At 45.7% G+C, this 26784-nt stretch overlaps 2 protein-coding genes across 3 annotated transcripts in view; one reads left to right on the top strand and one right to left on the bottom strand.

Moving 5' to 3' along the window:
• The window catches only part of LOC141075657 (uncharacterized), a 206735-nt gene that overhangs the window by 22784 nt on the left and 157167 nt on the right, over positions 1 to 26784 (top strand). The window lies entirely within an intron of this gene.
• The window catches only part of LOC141075656 (oocyte zinc finger protein XlCOF8.4-like), a 140725-nt gene continuing 126397 nt past the window's right edge, over positions 12457 to 26784 (bottom strand). For both annotated transcript variants that reach the window (XM_073562766.1, XM_073562765.1), the window contains exon 7: positions 12457 to 13352. In XM_073562766.1, the coding sequence (XP_073418867.1) occupies positions 12583 to 13352 (770 nt within the window). In that variant the 3' untranslated portion in view covers positions 12457 to 12582. The remainder of the gene's footprint in view (positions 13353 to 26784) is intronic.

Here is a 26784-nt window from a genome sequence, read left to right as displayed (position 1 = left end):
GAGCCTCCGATTTGGAGGCCGGGGTCGCTCAGCCTCCGATTTGGACCCCAGGGTCGATCAGCCTCCGATTTGAAGGCTGGGGTCGCTCAGCCTCTGATTCGGAGGCTGGGGTCGCTCAGCCTCCGATTTGGAGGCCCTGGTGGCTCAGCCTCCGATTTGCAAGCCGGGGTGGCTCAGCCTCCGATTTGGAGGCTGGGTGGCTCAGCCTCCGACTTGGAGGCAGGGGTGGCTCAGCCTTCGATTTGGAGGCCGGGGTGGCTCAGCCTCCGATTTGGAGGCCGGGGTGGCTCAGCCTCCGAATTGGAGGCCGGGGTGGCTCAGCCTTTGATCTGGAGGCCGGGGTGGCTCAGCCTCCTATTTGGAGGCCGGAGTGGCTCAGCCTCCTATTTGGAGGCAGGGGTGGCTCAGCCTCCATTTTAGAGGCCGGGGTCGATCAGCCTCCGATTTGGAGGCCGGAGTGACTCAGCCTCCGATTTGGAGGCCGGGGTGGCTCAGCCTCCGATTTGGAGACCGCGGTGGCTCAGCCTCCGATTTGGAGGCCGTGGTGGATCTGCCTCCGATTTGGAGGCCGGGGTGGATCAGCCTCCGATTTGGAGGTCGGGGACGATCAGCCTCCGATTTGGAGGCCGGGGTGGCTCAGCCTCCGATTTGGAGCCTGGGGTCACTCAGCTTTCAATTTGATGTGTCGGCCCTTTAAGACTCATTTCCGTGCGCCGGCCCTTTAACAATCACATTGGCGCGTTGGCCCTTTAAGAGCTATTTTGGCTCACTGGGCTTCTTCTAAATCAACTTTGGCGCACATTCTCTCTCAGGGGCATGTGTCATGTGATGAAGCTAGATTTGCATTTGTGCTGTGGGTTTCGCTTTAAGAGCTGATATTATGTGGCAGAAGCTCTGTCCTGGGGGCGTCATGTGATGTTCGTAGGCGTTGGCATAGTAACTGGGTCTGCCTGCGCATATCAATGAAAAAATGAGGATGAGTGACCTCATGGAGATCAACATCCAACACTGCGGAGACACCATCACATGTTTCTCAATGCAAGCAATGACTAGCCAGGTCTTTCATCGGGAAGGAACAACCACGGGAAGGGCAGTCTCCAATGAAGGAAACCACCTATGCCAAAACATAGTATCCATCCACAGACAGCTGTTTCGGGGTATCGTTGGCATAGTAACTGGGTGTGCCTGCGCATATCAATGAGCTTAACTGCCATTTCAATCGCCTCAGGGCACGTTTTGCCATTTCCCATTGAAAAGCATTGGAGACAGTGCATTCCAATGACAGGAAAAAAAATTTTCAAACGCAAATTGCGCAAAAACTACAAATCCGATCAACACGAAAAATACTTAGCACACCTCACATGGACGCTGGCTTCGAAACGACACCTCAACGGAGTCTGTGCGTGTAGCGGTTCGAGCCGCATTAATTGCGGAAATCAACTGGAAAATAATAATAATAAGAAGAAGAAGTTAGCAGCGTTCGGATTACAGTATAGTGGTTTTTTCAAACCACTATAATAAGTCAAATTCTGAGTAGAAACAAAAATGTCATTGTCTTGAACAGAACATGGATTGCATTTTGGATCCTGAAGAGATGATAATGTACAAATGGCTTTCTGTTCCTCAAGTGAAAATAATGCGGTAGTCAAAGGTGATGAAGCGGGTTCAAATGTTGGTCAATTACATTGCCGATCCACAGAGAAAAAGTGTCTTTTGACGGTTAACAACCTCGTAAGTTTATTAACATCTTTGATGGTCTGGAATAAGTTGAACTTTTTGCTCGGTACAGAATTCAGTCCTTTTGATAAAACTTCCATTTGTGCTTGAGATAAAACCACAGGGGCCAGAATCAGGACATAAGAAAAACTATCAATGGCTTTTACTAAGTTGTTTTCCTGTGCCTCGTAGGATAGCGTCTCCATGGACGGTTTTCTCTGTCTCCGTCCTCCTCTCCTACGCAAATTGCGTTTTTTGTTGCAACAGTGGAAAAATTACGAGGGTCACGTGTATCCACAGCCCTCCTACGTGAGGAATGGCCAGTGTCCTAATCCGAGCTATTGTATTCAGATGAAGAAAAATAGACCGTTTTATTGTGTTTATAACCAGGTTTGGAAGCGTTCACATTATTTCTCAAGATGGATTTTTTAGAGGAACCATGAAAAGAAGATTTATTCCAACTATATACTTTGTTGTTTTTATAGTTCATAGTGTCTCTGGAAAACGTAGATTTTTTATGTCAGGATCCTGACAGCGCCGGCATGCAGCCTCCGCTGAGCAGGGACTCACCCACACTGTAGGGGGCCCGGGGTCAGGTACAGCTGGAAAGTACAGATGCACAGGACCTGTGGATGCTGAAGTTTGCAAGCATTCACAGGACCTATGGTCATGTGACTGCAAGGGGGCGGGGCTTAGCATCCTGATTTCAGAGATGGCAGGACATTATCCAAAAACTCAGAGTCAGTCAAAACGAAGGTCATACACAGTACGGGCAAGCGAGGTACAGGAGGGATATTCAGGAGGGAGGTCAGACAAAGCCAAGGGTCATACACAGCACAGGCAAAGCAGGTACAGAGTCAGCAAACCAGAGACATAAACCATAACAGAGCAGGGTCAGAATACCAGGCAGACGGACAATGATTGACAATGAGTGACGCACGGACAAAGCAGGGTCGGGCACACTCACATAGGAGTATAAGTGACAGGGGATGGCTCTCCCCTGAAGCTATAAAAACCCTCCCCAGATCCACAGAGAGGCTCTCAGAGTTAACTCCTTCACCACCTACCCAAAACACACCATGACATTTTAGTCTTGATTATATTGTCTTCCAATGAATTTATATTATCAGTGATTTTTTTCATGAAAATGTCAAATCAGGTCGTGAGTTAAATTTCTTTACCGTATATACTCGTGTATAAGCTGAGATTTTCAACCCATTTTTTAGGCTGAAAGTGCTCCTCTCAGCTTATTCTCGAGTCATTGTCTCAGGAGGTAGGCGTTGGAGGGGGAGCACAGGAGTCGGCAGCTGTCAGATCATACTCACCCCTTCCTGGCACGGTCTCTGCACTTCCCTGCTTCTCAGATGGTTTCCGGTGCCGCAGATCTTCCTGTGTTCAGCTGTCACGTGGTACAGCAAGATTAAGTGGCGCGTGGAGGTGAAACAGGGACAGGTGAATATCACAGGTGTCGGGGCCCTGAGCAAGCGGCGACACTGGCACCTGGCCCCCATAGCGTGTCAGTATCCGCACCTGCTCATGACACCGTCACCTGGCCAACAGCGGCGAGAGGTGAGTATGTCATTTTTTTTTAAATCACAGCAGCATATGGTGCATATATATATCTATGGAGCATCTTATGGGGCCATCAACATTTATGCAGCATTATATGGGGCATATATATCTATAGAGCATCTTATGGGGCCATCAACCTTTATGGAGCAGCATATGGAGCAGCATATGGGGCATAATATTCTATGGAGCATCTATTGGGGCCATCAACCTTTATGGAGCAGCATATGGGGCATATTATTCTATGGAGCATCTTATGGGGCCATCAGCCTTTATGGAGCAGCTCTCCTCAACCACGACTATAAACTCTTGGTGAGGATCCTGGCGAACTGACTGCAGATGCTGCTACATGGCCTCCTATGTGAGGCTAAGACAGGATTTAATCAGGGATGCAGCAGCGTGGCAAATATTCGCATTTCAAACCTTTCAAACCTTTGCGGGCATTAAGGTTCCCGTGTCAATTTACTAATGGCTCACTGAAATGCTTGGGAATACAGGTGACAAAACACCCAGCTAAATTATAGAAAACTAATATTGATACATATCTTAAAAACTTAGAATCTACCTTAGTGAAATGGAAAGATTTTAACTTGTCATATCTAGGCAGAGCCAACTTAATTTAGATGACGGAATTCCCACGTCTCCTCTACCTCTTCCATACTATCCCAATTAACTATCTGTATCGCTCATTCATCTGGGAGGGAAAAATGCCCCGTATAGCCTTCAAAATACTCCAATGATTGCGGTGAAACGGGGGGATAAATTTCCCTGACATTTGACACTATACCTTAGCATCCCTGTACCGGGTGGTGGTGGACTGGCTGAGAGGAATGTCTTATTATGCCCAATATGACCTGGAGCGGTCTTACCCCGGCACTGGCTCTCCCTACCCTTCTACATCTCCCTTATACGGAATTGCTGACTGAAGTATAAGGGAGGGACAGGACTGTAGTCGTGACCTGTATTCCGGTGACAGCTGTGTCCAGTCCTTTCCCTACATGAAACAATACTATTCTCGGCATACCTGCATCTCCAGATTCAGGTTCACCCAGGCACTTCCCAGGCCATAGCAGTCTCTCTTCTAGGCGACCCCCATCAATGGAGACACAGTCCGAGACAACTTTAACACTTTCTCTACTTAGAATTTTGCACGTTACATTCACAGTTGGTACATCATAACATTTTCTTGCTTCCTGATCTTTCCTTTGCTTGTTGTCACTTCTGTGCAGTAAACGCCCGGACTGGACCGTACTAGACTGCTTCCCAGTTCCTTCCAGGCCTGACCTCACTATAATGACATTTCCTTCAGCCTGTTTCACCCCAGACATGAATTCATCAATCACTATGTTTGGTGGCCCCTAGTGAAGCATCCGGCCCGTCTGTACTGATCTTGTCGAAGCTCCAACTCCTTTCATCTCCTTAGTCCAGCCAACTTATGCCCTAAAAGCATTGGCCCAGGCGGTAAAATGCCACATCTTCCTTTTCCGATTCTGACCCACTGCTTAGGCATGCAGTGGCCGTGGGTAACGTGGACAATAACGACTTAATTTTATGTGACTGCCGAGCTGTCCGGCCCTATAGCCCATGTGGACACTTGGGCACCCTGGCCCCATCTGACTAAACCACTCTTCATCACTAACCTTAACTCTCAGCAGCCCCTCCTACAAATAACCCTCTAAGAACCTCCTATCAGGCCCCACTAGTATACCCCCTCTAGTGGTCCGCAACATAATTACAACTACCTGGTCTATAGGGGAAACTATATAGTAAGAGTGTCCTTCTCTAATATCCCAAGAAGGATACACTACCTATCCCTGACTGTACATATACAAAGAACACATAATATGTAAGCATTATAATACAGGAATGCAAGTCAATATATACAGTTTTCTATACAATGGTAACACATTCAAGTGGCAATACCATAAGCAATGAGCAGTAATACATAGTTATACATGTAGCAGTATCGCAGGCAATTATCATAAAACACGTCTGTAAACATTTAGAACTGGAAGACAATCAGAGGGAAGGGGAGCATGAAAGACATCATATCTTACACTCGTGAGAGCTAACCCACTTTTAATGTCCACATGGAGGGTATGGCGGAAACTACGTTGACATTTCCAGCTCTTTGCCTGGATGTCTCTTCTTCTTCCACTTATTGGTAACCCCCACTTTCAGGACGGGCACTCTCACCCTGTCTTCTACCAGTGGTACTCCCAAGGTATAACATCTATTAAGCACTTAGTCCACCCCGAGGAACGACGGATTTACTCAATAGAGGAGTTGAAATGTAAATATCCCACTGCCATATTCCCTCCCTTCCAATACTTGCAAGGTAAAAGCTATGGAACAAAAGTATTAGCACATCTTTCTGAATATGAATGGAGACCATCCGTGCTTAGATGGCTCACGAAATATAATTCTCCATCTGTCCAAATAGCCACTAATTACAAATTCATCCATATAGCTCTGGATTATGCACAATTCCAATTTCCAGTAACAAAATGGCAGACTGAAGACCCCAGCATGTCCTGTGACACTATTCTGAAAGCTCTAGACCCAGCCTACAAATTCCTCCCCTCAGCCCGTTTCCTAGAAATGAGATTGAAAATCTGTCACGGCTCTTACCTGACTCTGCGAAAAGGTCATAGAATGGGGTTGTACACAACTTCTAAATGTTTTACATGCCATTCCCTAGAAGCCAACCTGTTTCATTGCTTGTGGGCATGCCCGGTCATTAGACTATTTTGGGAAAGAGTACGGCAATACACTGCCACACATCTGACAAACTTTGTTCCTGATGAACCCTTATGGGCCATATTTGGATACCTAAAACCAGATAATTACACCTGTTCTCCAGGGGCCCATAAACTACTGCATTTGGTGGCGGCTGCCAGGACTAAGGCCATTTTACAGACATGGATCCACGACCATGCCCCTCCTTTCAATATCTTTCTAGAGAAGCTGTCGCTCTTGCTTCAAATGGACTGGGTTGAGGCCTCTTTACATAAAGAGGGAAGGGTGCAGGCCTTTTTCAAAACTTGGGAAAGCTTCATCTCTCTGCTCCCAAAACGCATCCACAGCAATATTAAGATCTGTTTTCAGCCAACAGTCTGGTACCAGGAGCAACTACTACTGGGGGAGACACCTGTCCATTGATGTCTCTGGGTGAACCGCTGCAGAGAGACACTTCGGGGTGTTTGGGGTGTACTTTAGTGTCAGTGGGTCCTGAACTTAAGATTAGACACATGTGCTGGGTGTCTGATGGGTAAACATTATGCTTGTTTTTGACATGCCCCCCGCTTCCTTCTCCCTTTTTTCCCATCCCCGGTTTTTCAGGTTTGTCTTGATCTATTGTTCTGTGTACCGATGCGATCTCTAATGAGGTTTCATTACATATGCCTCAAACATTATCTGCATGGATATATGTAGGAAAGATTTTTTTTCAATAAAAACAAAGTTAAAAAGACACAGCTGGATCCCAATGAAGGAGTAGAACCATCTCAAGGAGGATCACAGGGAAATGGACAGCATGAAACTTACATATGAGTGTCTGAGCAAAGGGTCTGAATACTTATGACCATGTGATAGTTCAGTTTTTCTTTTTTAATACATTAATAAAAATTTCTACATTTCAGTCAAGATGAGGTGCAGAGTGTACATTAATGAGAAAATTATGAAATTTTTTGAAATTGCCAAATGGCTGCAATGAAACAAAGAGTGAAAAATGTAAAGGGGTCTGAATACTTTCCGTACCACTATATATGTAGGGTGTATTTAGGTCATTGAGTGTAAACCGGCAGTGAGTGGGGCCGCCATATCGCAATCTTAGGGTGCCAACCTCGGCGGCAAGGCGGGCTGAGTGATAGGCCGTAATATGGCTAGATAACTTCTCCTCACTGTACCTCTGATATGATAAGCCCCCCTTTTTAAAGTATTAAAATTGTTGTAAGTAGTAGGAGGGTCTCTTTTTAGCTATTTTTTCATCTTCCCACTCTTCCATTATCATGGCTCTTATGTGTTTGTTAGCTGGAAAGACTCTGTTTCTCTGGGTTCACAGCCCCTAAACATTTCATCCTGTATTGAGTGAGCCATTTGTGCTTCCTCAGTTTTCATTGTACTCGTTCTGTATCGTCGGATGAAAAATAATCTTTATTCCTTTCCTCTGGGAGAACCTGAGGCATTTCCTCTCCACCCTCCAGATATTGGTACCGATCATAAGAACCTTCATCTTTCTCTGATGATACTTCCATTTCCCACCTTTCTCTCTTATGATGGGACATGACCTGTACTGTCTGAGGGGGAACTGGACTGGAAACTGTGCTTAGCGCGTCTTCCCTAATTATAGACCTCATGTCAGCCATGAATGAGGTCTGCTCCTTCTTTAGGATCTTTGTAATACATTCAGCACACAGCTGGTTCTTATGTGTCACAAGTAACTTAGCCAAGACACCTAACTACTTTGGCACGAAGGGTAATAAATGGTGATTTTTTCTCCTTGTCGTTAATGTATAGCTTGCCCAAATATGGAGGTGAGATTGACATTTAGCTTGAGAAATGGAAGTGTCAAGTACAACATTATCCATCACAGAACATGTGACACAGAGTTTGTCATTTACTTTGCCACTTGTCCTTGCAAGCTAATATATAGGACTCACGTGTCATGACTCTGGACAGGATGGTTCCGCCTCCATCCTGGTCAGGTCAGGGTTAATTTTAGTCTGCCTCTCTTTGGTTTTGGGGCGGCTATTTAATCTTGGCAGTTCCTGGATTTAGTGTCGGTGATACTTCTGTATACCTTGTTTGTGGTCGCTGACCCAGGTGACTCATCGTAAAGGTATGCCTTTGTCCCCTGACTTTTGCCTCTGTATTCTGCTTTGTACTTCTCTGTCTCTCCTGTTTATCTGATCCCCTTGGCTTGTCTCCGTTTACTCTTTGTCTTGTCGCTAGGTACTGCGCGCTCATCTGGCTTTTGACCCTCGGCTCTCTTTGACCAGGTTTACTGTCTTTGTCCTGTGCTCTGCATGCTCAGTTTCTTTCCCTGCACTCACGTGTGGTGTCTCTTCCCCCTGGTCACGTGATCGCTTAGTGCTGGGTCCTGTGCTTGCTGCCCTAGCCTCAGGTCCTTGTGTGCTGCATGCCTTCTGCCTGCACTCCCCGCGCTCATTCATGTGCCCCCTGATAGCGCTCCCTAGGCAGTGCCTGTGACACCTTAGAAAACCTAGAGACCGAATAAGGTCAGCTTCTTACTGCGCTAAAGCAGTCCGTTCAACGCATAGCGTTGATGGGCTGCGTTAACACTATAGCATAACGCGATCGCGTTATGCTATACCGCTAGTGCAGATGCTTCATATGCGCTAACGGTGACGGAAGCTCAGATGCTGCAGCACGTGTCCGAGGGTCCATCACAGAATAATGGCACATCGCTAGCGCATGCTGATTATGGCATGAGTTGGCGATGCGCCCAATAATGGGGGTTAATGGCAGCGTTAACAGATTGCGTTACACTGTGTTATGCCTCGGTGTAACGCAATACGTTAAACGGATTGCCATAACGCAGTGTGACCCAGCCTAAGTGAACATGTCTTGAGCATCAACAATTCTAAAAAGATTGAAGACATGACTCAAATAAAACCCTTGCCGAGACATTTCAAGACAAAACATAACTGTGATTCCAGCTTACTACGTGTCTCTGGCATCAATAGGGTCCTGGTTACCAAAAGGGGTGGCGAATGGAAAAAGATCTGGTCACTAGGGATGGGCGAACCCAAACTGTAAAGTTCTGGACCCGTACCGAACACATAGTGCTCGGTCACAAAGTTCTGAACATGGGTTTCCATGGGATACCTGTGTTACAGTTGGGGTCCAAAGCCTGTAATAGCATAAAATTAATAATAAATATTATACTTACCTGTCCTGGGTCGCATCCTCCAATCCTGCTGTCTCCTGGCCGCATCTGCTTCTGGGGCCGCGCATTAACTGGGGTGAACCCTGACGTCACCACACGAACGCCACTGACACTGGCTGAAAATTTCCGAGCAGTGGAGTGAATAAGCCGGAAGTTAATGAGCGGCCCCGGAAGTAGATGCAGCCGGGAGACAAGGCGGGAGGACGCGTCACTGGACTAGTAAGTATAATTATAATGTTTATTATTAATTTTATGCTTTTACAGCCCCCCCACCCCATATCTGTAAAGTCCAAGCTCTGGGTTTGGACGCAAGTTCGCGTCATCTCCGGCCCCGAGCTTGAACTTTACAAAAAATCTCGGGCGAACCCAGCGATCCCGATCATCGGGGGGGGGGGGGGGGGGGGGTTCGCCCATCACTACTGGTCACAATTAGAAACTAAATGGATCTGGCAATTACCTTATATCCCAATGGTGTAAATGAAGTTCTCAGCATCTCCCCTTTCCTATAGGGGGTTTGGTAGAATTTGTTCTCTACACTCTTTTTTAAATAAAACAGTTTTATCTGATTTCCATGTGTCTTATTTGTTTTTCATTTCCCTTTTATTTAAAAGGTTTCCTCATAAAACAACAGTCACAAGATAGCCTATCTGCACTTTACTCTCCTATGGTGAAGATCCTCTAGACATCCGGTGTCACGATATCACCGCTGCCACCAATATGTCACGATCCCACTGCTGACACCGATATGTCACGGACGGGGGAATGCGACGCACTGTCGACACATGGCTATCACAGGCACAGTGGGGGCTTATCTTAGTTAACCCACCACTGGCACCATGTGACAAAAATACAGCAAGCTAGTCTTGCCCTAACAATTTATCGCAGGGGGGTTATTTTGGATGCCCCAACACTGCTAACAACCTTCCAAGAACTGCGGGGATTTATGTATATCCCACTTTCTCAGTTCCACTTTGGAACTTGCAGCTCTCCGGCGCCCCCCTTATTCTCAGGTCAGTCAGGGAACTACACCTAGGATAAATAGTCGCCGGACTGGCTGCTTGTTGTGCACAGGCGATTAGACTGCTGCAGTAAGGGGATTATCAGTGCTCTGGCCTCAGTCACCCAATCAGCATATAAGACCCTTGCGTACTGCCAGCTAGCCCAACCAACCAAACACACCACGCCACCACCAGCCCCTGGTTTCTCTGCTTAAGTTATAGACTTAATAGAGGGGTTCGAAGCCAACCCAATTCGGTAGCATAATTATCTAAAGGCACGTGTTCGTTTCTTAGAGCATGAAGACAGACTGATAATTTTATGATTTATTCCCCAAAGGCGGGCAGTGATTACATAGATAAAAAGTTGTTACAAAGTTGAAACATTAGATATGTACATTGCAAATATAAAATAACAGGGATGAAAAGCAGAAATTAAAACTTACAGTTGCTCAATTATCTTTAGGCAAATCATGTGGCTGGGAGATGGGCAGGCAGCCAGCCAGACATCTCCCAACATCTGGTGGGTCCTTTCAGCATGAAAACTCCAGCTTAACTGACTGGTTTGTTTACTGGCATGCCTTATGGCGTCTGCTGTGTGACATCACAGAAGGGGTTGCTGGAGACGTTTGGCCCCCCTTTCTCTAAGTTACAATCTAACTGTAAAATTTATACTAACTATATCTCGATGAGGCAAGCTCACATAAACACGCAGATGGCATCGTTTTTCCCCATTTATCGAATACAATAAAACAAAACCAAACATGCAGTAGTTAGGACACAACATTTGGGAGTAATCCATATCTCCGTTTATGAGAGTGCTAGAACTTCGCAAGAGCCACCGTAGCGAAGCCGGGTCCGCGCAGATCACAGAAATGTCTGTTTCATTTTTCTGTTGTGACCGGAGCCTGCGCTAGGCTTATTTTAATATCTCTCATTCATAAGCTTGCCCCGTATGGTTTAAACAAAGACTTCCTTTCCTGGCTGTGCAGGGAGGGGGGAAGAGAGAGAGAGACAGCTGCTTGCAACAGGAAATGTCTGGTGTCCTATTACTAATGCAGACACAGAGCTGTGAGTAAGGGGGGTTTTCAGCTGACAGGTAGATTTTCTCATCAGTAGAGTAGCAATGGGAGATACTAGAATGTTCCGTAAAATCATATCTACTTAGCATTACATCCGGACAGTCAGGAACATTGGATACCATCTGTGTCTACCCACTATTCTAACAATGAACGGTCTCTCCACATTCATTTACTCCTCTATACGGTTATTACTGGGAATGACACTATGATGACTTTTCTTCTGGGAGACACAGATCACATGTGACTGATATTGCAGTGTGAATATAAACTTATATTTTTTCTGTATTTTTCTGACCTTACATTGTGGGTTATGAGGTGTTTTGGGCTTGTTTTTTTGTATCCTTTATTTTTAACTTTCCAGTTGGTTAATTGGGATTCCAATATAAGCCCATATATCCTGGGAAGTGTCAGGTTCTGGGATTTAATTATATTTTTTAATAACAATTTCATTCATGATTATTCACTTAACTTATTGTTCATTACATTTTCTCAAAATAACATATTTCTCTTTTTTTACACATCCTAATACTGATTTATTTATATTTCAAAGAAAACATTTCTATGAGTGTATACACTTCACAACAAACACTTTTCCATATATTTTATTATCCATCACTGTTTCTTAAGCTGCTTTTATCGTTATAACTTTACCATATCACTTTTTATTCTCTTTTCTTATCCGTTGCACTTTCACTGGCCACTTGGTGGTGTCACATTTGGCTCTTTTCACATGCATTGTTTTGTTTCCTGACACCACTCACTGTCACCCCTAGATTGTTTCCTATAGAATTATAGATCCGTGTCCCTCGTGATGTAAAAACTGTATGAAGTATATAGTTTGAAGTCTGGGATCTGCATATATGTGGCTAGTTTTGTTTCGGATAACATGATACATAATTTTAGTTTTTTTTGTCTAGTCTCGCTTGAATATAGATCAATATTAATTAGTCTCCTGATGACGCCTTTGGTGAGGACGATGAAACCCGTAGAAATGAAAGGCTTGGAGAGTGAGTGTGTATACATCACCTCACCCTATATACTGAGATGTGGGGTACATGTTTTTTCTATTAGTCACCTACTGACTAACCTTCAGGGGGTGAATTATGGGTATAGTTTTACATTTGGAATTAATAAGGTTTATATTTATCCTTTTGTCAGCAAACATGAGGAATGACAAGAGACAACCCATTTAAGAAGATTTAATTTTGGTTAAAACTATTCCAACATTATGAACATAAAAAGTCTTCTCCCCTTTGTTATGTCTCTGATGTTTATTAACAGTTGATTTCCAAGTAAAATATTTCCCACATTAAGAAAATAAAAAAGGCTTCTCATCTGTGTGACTGCTCTGATGGCGATGAAGAAGCGCTTTCTGGTTAAAATGTTTCCCACATTCTGAACATGAAAATGGCTTCTCCCCTGTGTGAGTTCTCTGGTGCTTAACAAAATTTGATTTATTGTTAAAGCATTTCCCACATTCTGAACATGAAAAAGGCTTCTCTCCTGTGTGAGTTATTTGGTGGATAACAAAATGTGATTTATGTACAAAACATTTCCCACATTCTGAACATGAATATAGTTTCTCCCCTGTGTGAGTTCTCTGGTGCTTAACACAATGTGATTTATTGTTAAAACATTTCCCACATTCTGAACATGAAAAAGCCTTCTCCCCTGTGTGAGTTCTCTTGTGGGTAACCAATTGTGATTTCTGTGCAAAAGATTTCCCACATTCTGAACAGGAAAAAGGCTTCTCCACTGTGTGAGTTCTCTGGTGCTTAACATAATCTGATTTCTTGTTAAAACATTTCCCACATTCTGAACATGAAAATGTCTTCTTTCCTTTAGGAGCAGTTTGTTTTTTAATGCCTCTTTTGTGACTTTGATTTTCCTTAATAGTCAGTAATGAATCAGAAGATGGGACCTGTTTCATAGGATCAGATGACAGATCTTTGCTGTGAATGGATGATGATATATCTGGAGTAATAGCAATCACTTCAGTTGTATCTTGTAGGATCTCAAGATCATCAGATTTAAAAATTGAAGATGTCAGCTGTCCCTCTGATCTCCTGCTACAGTCATCTGCGAAGATAAAAAAAAAAAAAAAAATGTTAATAAAATATTAAGTTTTATATTTTTGAACATTTCTACTTAAACTGTACATAAAAATGGCAACCTATGTAAAAAACTTTAATTATTTACCAAGACAATGACAGTTCACAGTCTAATAGAAAACCTTGTTGGATGAACCAGCAGTGTGTGGTGTTCAACTGTTTGTTCATTCTGCCTCCCAAATATCAAATAAAAAGAAACCAATCAATGTTATGTAGGTGAAAATAATACCAATTCTCATCTCACAAAAAACAAGTCCCCACTCAGGTCCATCATCTGTAAACACTATTAGTGGCTCAAAGGCTGTTGAAAAGCAACAAGGTTTCCATAAACCAATCCAGTTATATCCGCTTTCACTTCGGAGTCTTGCAATGTGCGCAAACAACATTTAGGATTAGAGTTGAGCGAAACGGGTCGAAAAATTTCAAAAGTCGCCGACTTTGGGCAAAGTCGGGTTTCATGAAACGAAACCCGACCCTAGGATGAGGTCGGCCACGAGGTCGGCGACTTGCGTGCCAAAGTCGCGTTTCAAAAGTTTGTTTTGCGCTCTTTTTCAGCCAATCAGGATCCACGGACACTGTGGGCAACGTGATGACCTAGGCACGGGTCACCACCATCTTTCAGAAGGGCATGCAAGTGATTGGCTTGCTTTGGTGGGCGTCACAGGGGGTATAAAAGGGCGTGCACGCCGACCGCCATCTTACTTCTGCCGATCTCAGTATAGGGAGAGGTTGCTGCTGATTCTGTAGGGAGAGTGTTAGGCAGGGAAGAAAAAAAAACTGCTTCTGCTGCTAGCGATTGTGCCTGTACAACACACCAGTCACTGTGTGTGCAGTGCAAGGGGAGGCTATATTGTGGTGTATCAGTGGTGTTGGTTGTTGGGCTGCCTTCTAAGGCTTCCTGACAGCTGGCGTTGCTGTTTACCCACTGCTCTGCAAACTGCTTTTTTAAAAGCAATCCCAATTTTTTTTTTTGTCCTGCTGAGGTACTGAGCTGCAAACTGCTTTTTTAAAAGCAATCCCAATTTGTTTTTTTTTGTCCTGCTGAGGTACTGAGCGTGCATTTTTTCACACCATACAGCGGTGTACGCTCCTCACACAGTACCGTGTAACGGCTGTTATCACAGCCACAGTGAAGCTATCTGTGTCACTCTGTGAGAATAAGTCGAGGACATGTTCCGTTCTTACAGACCTGTACTCTAGGGAGATTCCTACTCTGCCCAATTCTACATACACCTTGTAGTTTGTGATACACTAGCCAATTTCTGCCTGTGACATAGCACTCAGATATTCAGTGGGCCTCACACAATCCAAAAGTGTCCAGTGTCTGCAGAAATTCAAAATCTCACTTATCCTCTAGTCACTTTGGTCACAGCTGTGCCATCGAGCCTGTGACATAGCGCTCAGATATTCAGTGGGCCTCACACAATCCAAAAGTGTCCAGTGTCCACAAGTGTCTGCAGAAATTCAAAATCTCACTTATCCTCTAGTCACTTTGGTCACAGCTGTGCCATCGAGCCTGTCACATAGCGCTCAGATATTCAGTGGGCCTCACACAATCCAAAAGTGTCCAGTGTCCACAAGTGTCTGCAGAAATTCAAAATCTCACTTATCCTCTAGTCACTTTGGTCACAGCTGTGCCATCGAGCCTGTGACATAGCACTCAGATATTCAGTGGGCCTCACACAATCCAAAAGTGTCCAGTGTCAACAAGTGTCTGCAGAAATTCAAAATCTCACTTATCCTCTGGTCATTTGGTCACAGCTGTGCCATCGAGCCTGTCACATAGCGCTCAGATATTCAGTGGGCCTCACACAATCCAAAAGTGTCCAGTGTCCACAAGTGTCTGCAGAAATTCAAAATCTCACTTATCCTCTAGTCACTTTGGTCACAGCTGTGCCATCGAGCCTGTGACATAGCGCTCAGATATTCAGTGGGCCTCACACAATCCAAAAGTGTCCAGTGTCCACAAGTGTCTGCAGAAATTCAAAATCTCACTTATCCTCTAGTCACTTTGGTCACAGCTGTGCCATCGAGCCTGTGACATAGCACTCAGATATTCAGTGGGCCTCACACAATCCAAAAGTGTCCAGTGTCAACAAGTGTCTGCAGAAATTCAAAATCTCACTTATCCTCTGGTCATTTGGTCACAGCTGTGCCATCGAGCCTGTCACATAGCGCTCAGATATTCAGTGGGCCTCACACAATCCAAAAGTGTCCAGTGTCCACAAGTGTCTGCAGAAATTCAAAATCTCACTTATCCTCTAGTCACTTTGGTTACAGCTGTGCCATCGAGCCTGTGACATAGCGCTCAGATATTCAGTGGGCCTCACACAATCCAAAAGTGTCCAGTGTCCACAAGTGTCTGCAGAAATTCAAAATCTCACTTATCCTCTAGTCACTTTGGTCACAGCTGTGCCATCGAGCCTGTCACATAGCGCTCAGATATTCAGTGGGCCTCACACAATCCAAAAGTGTCCAGTGTCCACAAGTGTCTGCAGAAATTCAAAATCTCACTTATCCTCTAGTCACTTTGGTCACAGCTGTGCCATCGAGCCTGTCACATAGGGCTCAGATATTCAGTGGGCCTCACACAATCCAAAAGTGTCCAGTGTCCACAAGTGTCTGCAGAAATTCAAAATCTCACTTATCCTCTAGTCACTTTGGTCACAGCTGTGCCATCGAGCCTGTCACATAGCGCTCAGATATTCAGTGGGCCTCACACAATCCAAAAGTGTCCAGTGTCCACAAGTGTCTGCAGAAATTCAAAATCTCACTTATCCTCTAGTCACTTTGGTCACAGCTGTGCCATCGAGCCTGTCACATAGCGCTCAGATATTCAGTGGGCCTCACACAATCCAAAAGTGTCCAGTGTCCACAAGTGTCTGCAGAAATTCAAAATCTCACTTATCCTCTAGTCACTTTGGTCACAGCTGTGCCATCGAGCCTGTCACATAGCGCTCAGATATTCAGTGGGCCTCACACAATCCAAAAGTGTCCAGTGTCCACAAGTGTCTGCAGAAATTCAAAATCTCACTTATCCTCTAGTCACTTTGGTCACAGCTGTGCCATCGAGCCTGTCACATAGCGCTCAGATATTCAGTGGGCCTCACACAATCCAAAAGTGTCCAGTGTCCACAAGTGTCTGCAGAAATTCAAAATCTCACTTATTTTCTAGTCACTTTGGTCACAGCTGTGCCATCGAGCCTGTCACATAGCGCTCAGATATTCAGTGGGCCTCACACAATCCAAAAGTGTCCAGTGTCCACAAGTGTCTGCAGAAATTCAAAATCTCACTTATCCTCTAGTCACTTTGGTCACAGCTGTGCCATCGAGCCTGTCACATAGCGCTAAGATATTCAGTGGGCCTCACACAATCCAAAAGTGTCCAGTGTCCACTAGTGTGAGCAGAAATTCAAAATCTCCCCTGTCCTATAGACACCTTGTACCTTGTTTTACATTACTATATAGTTTGTTGGATTTTGTCTACATTTTTACCAAAAATGAGGAAGGCTGGTGGAAGAGGCCGTGGAATTGGGCGGGGGTTGGCAGCTGGTAATGATGGTGTTGGTGGTGGATCTGATGGTAGTGGCAAGAGCAAAATAGGACCAAATGCAGGTGTTGAGCCTGCGTCATTGTCTGGCTCCATAAGGCTTCGAAGGCTTAGTTTTCTTGGAGTTGGCAAACCGCTTTTAAAGCCAGAGCATCAGGAAAAAGTTTTGTCTTACATTGCTGACTCAGCCTCCAGCTCTATCGCCTCCTCTTCTTCAGTTGTAAAAAGTAAAAGCACTGAGTCGTCATTGGAGGCTCATGTTCATGAAACACACCTTTCCTTGTGTCCTTCACCCCAACCAAGATTGAAGGATGACGCAGGCCATACTACTGATTACTCCATGGAGCTGTTTTCACATACCATGCCTGGATTATCAAGTCAAATGGTGAATTACCCAGGCCAAGATGAATCTGACATGGAGTGCACTGATGCACAGCCGCTGATGGATGATTCTGCTGGTACATTCACTCAGAGCACTACATTGTCCTCGCAGTGTACAGAGCCAGATTCTGACCCTGATGAGACTCAGGTGCCCCTTCCCGCACACTATACCACCATACACGGTGACACAGAGGAAGGTGCACATGACATTGAAAAGGAGGTGATAGATGACCCAGTTGTTGACCCAGATTGGCATCCATTGGGGGAAGAGGGTGCTGCTTCCAATAGCTCAGATGAGGAGCATCCACAGCAGACATCGACATCGCAACAGCTGTTATCTGGCAGGCCCGGAGCACTCCAAAGACAGGTTCCAAAAATCAAGAGTTGCTGGACAGCTTGTCCAGAGGGTCAAAAGATCACAGCGTGCTAGGCCGCAAAATGTCTGCCAAAGTAGGAAGAGTGCAGTGTGGCACTTTTTTGAACAAAATCCTCATGATCAGGCCAAGGTTATCTGTAAGAAGTGCGCAAAGACCTTTAGCCGAGGGAAAAATCTGAAAAATTTGAATACCAGTTGCATGCTTAGACATTTAACCAGCATGCACTTGCAAGCGTGGACACAACACCAAACCTCAAGTGCCACATGTGCAACTGATCACAACGAAGGTAGTCAGCAACGCTACATTGTTTCCCCCACTGTAAGCCCACCGGTTAGCACAGCAGCAAATGTTGAGGTGTCGTTGCAAGGCCACAGCAGTCAGGGAATCCCACTGTTATATCAACGAAAGACTGATTCTAGGCCATCAGAAAGAACACCAACTCCATCACCATCATCAACCCTCTCTCAGTCCGCCCTGTCCACCGCTACTTCCACCATATGCAGCTCTCAAGTCCAGCTCACCCTCCCAGACACTATGAATAGGTCAAGAAAGTACTCAGTCTCTCATCCACGTACACTGGGTTTGAACGCCCACATTGCCAAACTAATCTCGTTTGAGATGATGCCCTTTCGGTTGGTGGAAAGCGCAGCTTTCCGCGAACTCATGGCCTATGCAGTACCACGCTATGACCTACCCAGTCGCCACTTCTTCTCTCGCAAAGCCATCCCAGCCCTCCACCATCATGTGAAAGACCGCATTGTCCATGCACTCAAGCAGTCAGTGAGCGGAAAGGAGCACCTCACAACTGATGCATGGTCCAGTCGGCATGGCCAGGGCCGTTACGTGTCCATCACTGCGCACTGGGTTAATGTGGTGGATGCAGGGTCCACAGGGGACAGCGGTGGTGGGACAGTGCTGCCTAGCCCACGGTATAGGAAACAGTTGGCTGTAGGCGTTCGACCCTCCTCCTCCAGAAGCGAAAACTCGTCCAGAGCGCAGTCGTACGAGCACTCCATCTGCAGCTGCCACTGTTGCACACGAGGTGTCCCCCTATCGAGCAGCTAGTGGAAAGCGTCAGCAGGCTGTGTTGCAGATGATGTGTTTGGGCGACAGACACACCGCCGAGGTGCTGGCCGAGTACTTTCAGCGACAAACTGAGTCATGGCTGGGCAGTGTACATCTTGAGGCAGGCAAGGTAGTTAGTGATAACGGCCGTAATTTTGTGGCAGCCATAGCCCTTTCAAAACTCAGCCACATACCTTGCTTGGCTCACACCTTGAACCTGGTGGTGCAGTGCTTCCTCAAAAATTATCCGGAGTTAACAGCCCTGCTCCAGAAGGTGCGAAGACTGTGCGCGCACATCCGCCGGTCGCCTGTACACTCCGTTCGTATGCAGAAGCTGCAGCGATTGCTCCACCTTCCCAACCACCGCCTCATTATCGACATTGCAACAAGGTGGAACTCCACCCTGCACATGGTGGAGCGGCTGTGCGAGCAGAGGCAGGCCATAATGCATTTGTGGGAGGATACACGGCCAGGCACTTTGAGAGCAGACATGGAGTTGACAGGTGTGCAGTGGTCGAAGCTGAAAGACCTCTGTAAAGTCCTTCAGTGTTTTGAGGAATGCACACGGCTGGTAAGCGCAGACGACGCCATCCTAAGCATGAGCATCCCACTTATGCGTCTGCTCATGCAAACTTTGACGCACCTTAAGGAGCAGGCTTCTGCAGACAATGTTGATGAGGAGGAAGAGGAGGAGGGAATCCTTGATGACATTCAGCCATTGTCTGCTCAGGGACCTCTCCTGGACGAGGTGGAGGAAGAAGAGGAGGAGGATGATGGGGATGATTACTTAGGGGAGGAGGATGCATCTCGTGGGGCAAGTGAAAATGTTGGCGTGGCAAGGTCTGGTACAGGGTTTGTGCATGACTGGAGGGATGTGGATTTGCCAGAAAGTGCTCCTCCAACCAGCACTCGCAGTGCATCATTGACACCGGGAACATTGGCCCACATGTCAGATTATGCCTTGCAGATCCTAAAAAGGGACCCCCGCATTGCCAAAATGATGAACGATGACGACTACTGGTTGGCCAGCATCCTGGATCCACGCTATAAAGGCAAATTACAAAACATCATGCCACAGGAGAACCTTGACCTAATATTGGCTAATAAACAAGCAACTCTGGTAAATCGGTTGCTTGAGGCATTCCCAGCACACAGCAGCGGTGATGGTTCTCACACGAGCCGTACGGGCCGGGGTCAGCTTGGCAGAGGTGTTCGTGGTGCACACAGCAGAAGTGGCGTTGGAGACAGGGGTTTCATGACAATGTTGTGGACTGATTTTTCAAGTACCGCTCACACAACTGGTAATACTGCATCGATGGAAAGTGACAGGAGACAGCAGTTGTCAACTATGGTTACAAACTACTTTTCCTCCCATATCGATGTTCTCCCACACAGGTCATTCCCCTTTGACTATTGGGCTGCTAAACTGGACACCTGGCCTGAATTGGCACAATATGCCTTACAGGAGCTCGCTTGCCCAGCTGCAAGTGTGCTATCGGAAAGAGTCTTCAGTGCAGCTGGATCAATCCTGACAGAAAAAAGGACCCGTCTGTCAACCCAAAATGTGGATGATCTAACCTTCATTAAAATGAACCACGCATGGGTTTCCAAGGATTTTGTCCCACCTTCCCCTGATGACACATAGGGTGACAGAAAAATGGCTTGCGTTGGTCCACCTATTCCTGGGTCTTGACCTATTTCACCTTTTGCATCAGCTGAATGTCCAACATCAACATATGCCACTTTCTAAAACTCCCTAACTGTGCTGCCTCCCCCCCCATGGCCGGGGTCACCACCTAGCGCACGACACCGTGCGAGTGCCGTTGCCCTGGACAGGTGGGTAGGCCGAATCTTGGGCGCGGGCACTGGCACAGGGTCCCTCATAGTGCAATCAAGTGTCTCTGACGGTGGTGGTGCACACCCGCCGTCAGACACACCGCCGTACTATGAGGGGCCCAGTGCCAGTACCGACGCCCACGAGTGGGCCCCCCTTGCTTGGGCGGGGCCCCAGCATTTGCAATCTTTACCTCTCCCTGCTCCTCCGCTGTGTAGTCTGGGCCGTCAAATCCATACTGGGCCTGACACCGTTTGAGCCTGCCTCCTGATGTATAGACATATATTTTGAATGTGTACGCTATCCATACATGTTATCTGGGGATACGGTACCCTTTCTCACCTTTGTGCAATCACGTGCAATCCATACTGGGCCTAACACCGTCTGAGCCTGCCTCATGATGTATAGACATATATTTTGAATGTGTACGCTATCCATACATGTTATCTGGGTATACGGTACCCTTTCTCACCTTTGTGCAATCAAGTGCAATCCATACTGGGCCTAACACCGTCTGAGCCTGCCTCCTAATGTATAGACATATATTTTGAATGTGTATGCTATCCATACATGTTATCTGGGGATACGGTACCCTTTCTCACCTTTGTGCAATCCATACTGGGCCTAACACCGTCTGAGCCTGCCTCATGATGTATAGACATATATTTTGAATGTGTACGCTATCCATACATGTTATCTGAGGATACGGTACCCTTTCTAACCTTTGTGCAATCACGTGCAATCCATACTGGGCCTAACACCGTCTGAGCCTGCCTCCTGATGTATAGACATATATTTTGAATGTGTACGCTATCCATACATGTTATCTGAGGATACGGAACCCTTTCTCACCTTTGTGCAATCACGTGCAATCCATACTGGGCCTGACACCGTCTGAGCCTGCCTCCTGATGTATAGACATATATTTTGAATGTGTATGCTATCCATACATGTTATCTGGGGATACGGTACCCTTTCTCACCTTTGTGCAATCACGTGCAATAAATACTGGGCCTAACACCGTCTGAGCCTGCCTCCTGATGTATAGACATATATTTTGAATGTGTACGCTATCCATACATGTTATCTGGGGATACAGTACCCTTTCTCACCTTTGTGCAATCACGTGCAATCCATACTGGGCCTAACACCGTCTGAGCCTGCCTCCTGATGTATATACATATATTTTGAATGTGTACGCTATCCATACATGTTATCTGGGGATACGGTACCCTTTCTCACCTTTGTGCAATCACGTGCAATCCATACTGGGCCTAACACCGTCTGAGCCTGCCTCCTGATGTATAGACATATATTTTGAATGTGTACGCTATCCATACATGTTATCCGGGGATATGGTACCCTTTCTAACCTTTGTGCAATCACATGCAATCCATACTGGGCGTGAGAACGGCTGGCGAGCTGTTAAGCAAGCTACAGCACCTGTGGTTTGCACACGTAAGTTTTTCATTTTTTCAGGAATGACGGTTAGGCCTAATTCCGGAACTGCAGTTGACCTGCACTTACTGGGAAATCATTGTTCGCGGGTAATAATTGTAATCACAGATCCCCATCACTAACGTTGTTCAGCGGGTTATCTGCACCTGTAAGCGACAAACGCTGGCCTTTTCAGTGTAGCGCACATGCAGCCACGGACATGTAAGGGCATGACACACCAGTTATTGGCCAATCTCATGTGCCAGAGCCTCACATGTCCCTCTAGTAAGCCGGACTTGGACCGCGGGGCATGACGGAGTCTCGTTCGTTAACGGAATTAAGCTTGCAATGTGTGCATCTGTTCTGTAGCTGGCATGGTTGAGGTTTCCCAGGTGGAGTCGAATTTAACTGTAGGCTCCACTCCTGGTGGTGCCCTTCTGGACATTCCTTTAAGGTTCAGCTTTGCAACCATACTGCCCACGTAAAACAAACACTTTGCCTTCATGAACGCTGTTTGGAGGGTCATGACTCGTGGGAATAACGCCGCCCAATCAGTTAACCTGCTAGAGAGATCGTTCGTTGCTCCCAAGCATGACATCACACTCCCTAGGAAGAAGGTAATGCCACTGTGGCGACCGTACTCCTGGGGGCGACACAAGTGCACTGATGCCCAGCCACTGCTCGATGAATCTGCTGGTACATTGACCCAGACCACTACATTCCCCTCGCACGCTACACGGCCTGAATCTGACCCTGATGAAACTCAGGTTACCCTTCCCATATACAGTTCCATCTTACACGGTGACAAAGAGGAAGCTGAAGATGAAAGTGCAGGTTCGGCCCACCCGCCATCAGACACACCACCGTACTATCAGGGGCTCTGTGCCAGTGCCGTCGCCAACGAGTGGGCCCCCCCTGCTTGCTCAGGATCACAGCACTTGCAAAGTTGAAATACTGTGCAGTGAGATGGAAGATGGGGATGACGAGGAGTCCAGACAAGTACAGGGATTCCCTAGCGAGGAGACTTATTTGATTGTTTTCAATGTTGGGACAGCAATTTTTGGGGAGCACTATACTCTGGAGAATGATAGATGGGGCCCACCATACACTGGAACATTCCAAAGGTGGACATCAGACACTGGAGCAGCATTTACAGGGCCCATTATACACTAGAGCATTAGAAATGGGGCCCATTATGTTTGGAGCATTATTTGGGCCCATAAGACAGTGGAGCTTCATCCATGGGGACCAACATATACTGTAGCATTATGTGGAGCTCATCATATACTGTTTCAAACATTATATGGGACCAATGATTCTGTATGGAGAAATAGATGGGCCTCGTCATGAGATGTAAAAAGTGAAGTATTTTTCATTGTACTATATACCGCTATTTCTCTGCCGTATCGGAGCATGATGAGTTGTGGTATGTGTTAAAGGGGCGCTCTTTTGCCCAGGGCACATTAAAACCTGGAGCCAGCCCTCCCCCCCAACAGTTTGTAGCCAAATAACCCCCATTTTTCAGTGCATAACTTGTATTATGAAGTTAATTAAGGTTGACAAGCTTAAGTAAGAAGAATTGATGCTTTTGGCATTCAAATGGGCACTGTTGGTGTGTTTCCTGTACTCCTCTCACTGCCGACTTTTATTCCCCATTGACTTACATTGGGTTTCGTGTTTCGGGACGACCCCGACTTTTCCCTATCATCGGACGATCTTGCTCGACCCGACTTTTGGAAAAGTCGGGTTTCACGAAACGAAACGCGACCCTAAAAAACCAAGTGTCGCTCACCTCTATTTAGGATCCCTGTATTTAGTAATATTATAGTGAGAAGAATCCACTTAATTTGCGGTGTGTGTCTCCTGGAGCACAATCTGGGCACTATGTGGTGGGTAATAAAATGGAAAATGTGTAATTTTCACTCTCCAACATCCACTGCGTGTTAATTTGCAGAAAGTGGCTGTGGAGTCAAAATATTCACTCCTCCTAAGGATTATAACCCTCAGTGAATTAATTTATAAAATAGAATCACTTTATGGGGATTTCGATTGTTCTGGTTTTCTGTCATTTAGTTATGTTAGGTCTAGTGTTGAGCATTCCGATACTGCAAATATCGGGTATCGGCTGATATTCGCTTTATCGGAGTTCCGATATTTTTACACTATCGAATACCGGAATCGGAAGTTCCCATAATACATGAGCCAGTTGTGTTAGCCATGTTAACTAATGGCATGGCTGTGATTGACTGCTGAAATGATGTCATCATGATGCGCGGTTTGTGCGGGCCTGCCGGGGGTCTGTGCGGGCCTGCCGGGGGTTGTGTGTGTGTGCAGGCATCATCCGATGGGACTGCAAGTCCCATCGGGCTATGCCTGCTACAATGACAGTGATTGACACATTAGCCAATGATGAGACAGTAGTAGTCCCATCATCCGGCTAATGTGTTGAATGTAAAAAAAAAAAAAAAACTATACATACTACATACATACAACATGCATACATACTACATTCATACATACTATATATACTACATTCATACAACATACATACTTTCTACATATATACTACATTCATACAACATACATACATACTACATATATACACAACATTCATACAACATACATACTACATTCATACAACATACTACATATATACTACATTCATACATACTACATATATACACACAACATTCATACAACATACATACATACTACATTCATACAACATACATACTACATATATACTACATTCATACAACCATACATACTACATTCATACAACATACATACTACATAATACATACTTACTACATATATACTTCATTCATACAACATACAATACATACATATAGACATACAGTACATATAACATAGAGTACATACTCACCATCACTTGTCACTTTGATCCCCGAAGCCAGTGTCATCTGTAAAAAATATTAAAATAACAAACAACCAATATACTCTGTGATCCGCAGAAATCCACTAGTGTCCCACGACGATCTCCTGCAGTGCATCACTGAGAGGTTACTATAGTTCACTAGTCTCACTTTATGGCAAAAGCTGCGTGGGAACTTTCTCACACAGCAATGCCAAAAGTGAGACTAGGGACTATTTTTTTTACAGTGGCGGAGGAATGCCTACCTCCCGTCATTGTATTCCTGGAGCCCCTAGAGGGCAGTCGCATCAGCTGATGCTGCTGCTCTCCACGGGAGATCGTCGTGGGACACTCGTGGATTTCTGCGGACCAGGGAGTATATTGGTTGTTTGTTATTTTAATATTTTTTATAGATGACACTGGCTTCGGGGATCAAAGTGACAAGTGATGGTGAGTATGTACTCTGTTATACAGTTCACTGCGCACGGTAGACACAGGAACACTCAGGTCTTTGGAGATGGACTTGTAGCCTTGAGATTGCTCATGCTTCCTCACAATTTGGTTTCTCAAGTCCTCAGACAGTTCTTTGGTCTTCTTTCTTTTCTCCATGCTCAATGTACACACAAGGACACAGGACAGAGGTTGAGTCAACTTTAATCCATGTCAACTGGCTGCAAGTGTGATTTAGTTATTGCCAACACCTGTTAGGTGCCACAGGTAATTTACAGGTGCTGTTAATTACACAAATTAGAGAAGCATCACATGATTTTTCGAACAGTGCCAATACTTTTGTCCACCCTCTTTTTTATGTTTGGTGTGGAATTATATCCAATTTGGCTTTAGGACAATTCTTTTTGTGTTTTTTCATTTAAGACAAATTAAATGAAGATAATAATATCAAAGAATTTGTGTTTGCAATCATTTTCAGGAAGAAACTGAGTATTATCTGACAGAATTGCAGGGGTGTCAATACTTTTGGCCACAACTGTATGTACTGTATGTCTATGTGAATGTATTGTATGAATGTATTGTATGTAGTATGTATGTTGTATGTATGTAGCATGTTGTATGAATGTAGTATATATGTAGTATGTATGCTTTTTTTTTTTTTTTTTACATTCAACACATTAGCCGGATGATGGGACTACTACTGTCCCATCATTGGCTAATGTGTCAATCACTATCATTGTAGCAGGCATCACCCGATGGGACTTGTAGTCCCATCGGACGATGCCTGCACACACACACAACCGACAGGCCCACACACACAACCTACAGGCCCGCACAGACCCCCGGCCGGCCCGTACAGACCCCCGGCAGGCCTGCACAGACCCCCGGCAGGCCCGTACAGACCCCCTACAGGCCCACACAGACCCCCGGCAGGCCCGCACAGACCTCCGGCAGGCCCGCACAGACCCCGCCTGCACACACACACACGCACGCACAGCCTCCGCCCACACTCTTCCCCCCTCCCGAACTGGATGTGCAAGGAAAGAAAGGGTTTATTTTCATTCCGATATTTGTGCCCCATTGACTTGCATGGGTTTCCGGTATCTGAATCGGCAATACCCGATATTTTTGGGGTATCGGTACGATCCAATCCGATCCTATATTTCCCGATATCGGAAGGTATCGCTCAACACTAGTTAGGGCTTCTGCATATGGTGTGTCCAATCTCATCTGGGATCTGTTCCTGCTGTCCAGCTGGAGTAATCTGCTCCCTACTTCAGCCAATTGGAAAGTACCACACCTTACTAAAGCGCAAAGCACATGGCCGGAATCTGCCAGATACAGCGCTGTTCTCCTCTGGTTGAGTCCTCTGTGCTCAGCTTGCGGCTTGTGTATTTGTTTCCTGCTGTGACCGTGGCCCGTTTACTGACT

Source organism: Dendrobates tinctorius, unplaced genomic scaffold, assembly GCF_039654945.1.
Source record: "Dendrobates tinctorius isolate UK_male_01 unplaced genomic scaffold, ASM3965494v1 ptg000366l, whole genome shotgun sequence".
NCBI classification, from domain to species: Eukaryota; Metazoa; Chordata; class Amphibia; order Anura; family Dendrobatidae; genus Dendrobates; species Dendrobates tinctorius.
Note: the sequence above shows the minus strand (reverse complement) of the source record. Positions and strands in the feature narration are given on the sequence as shown.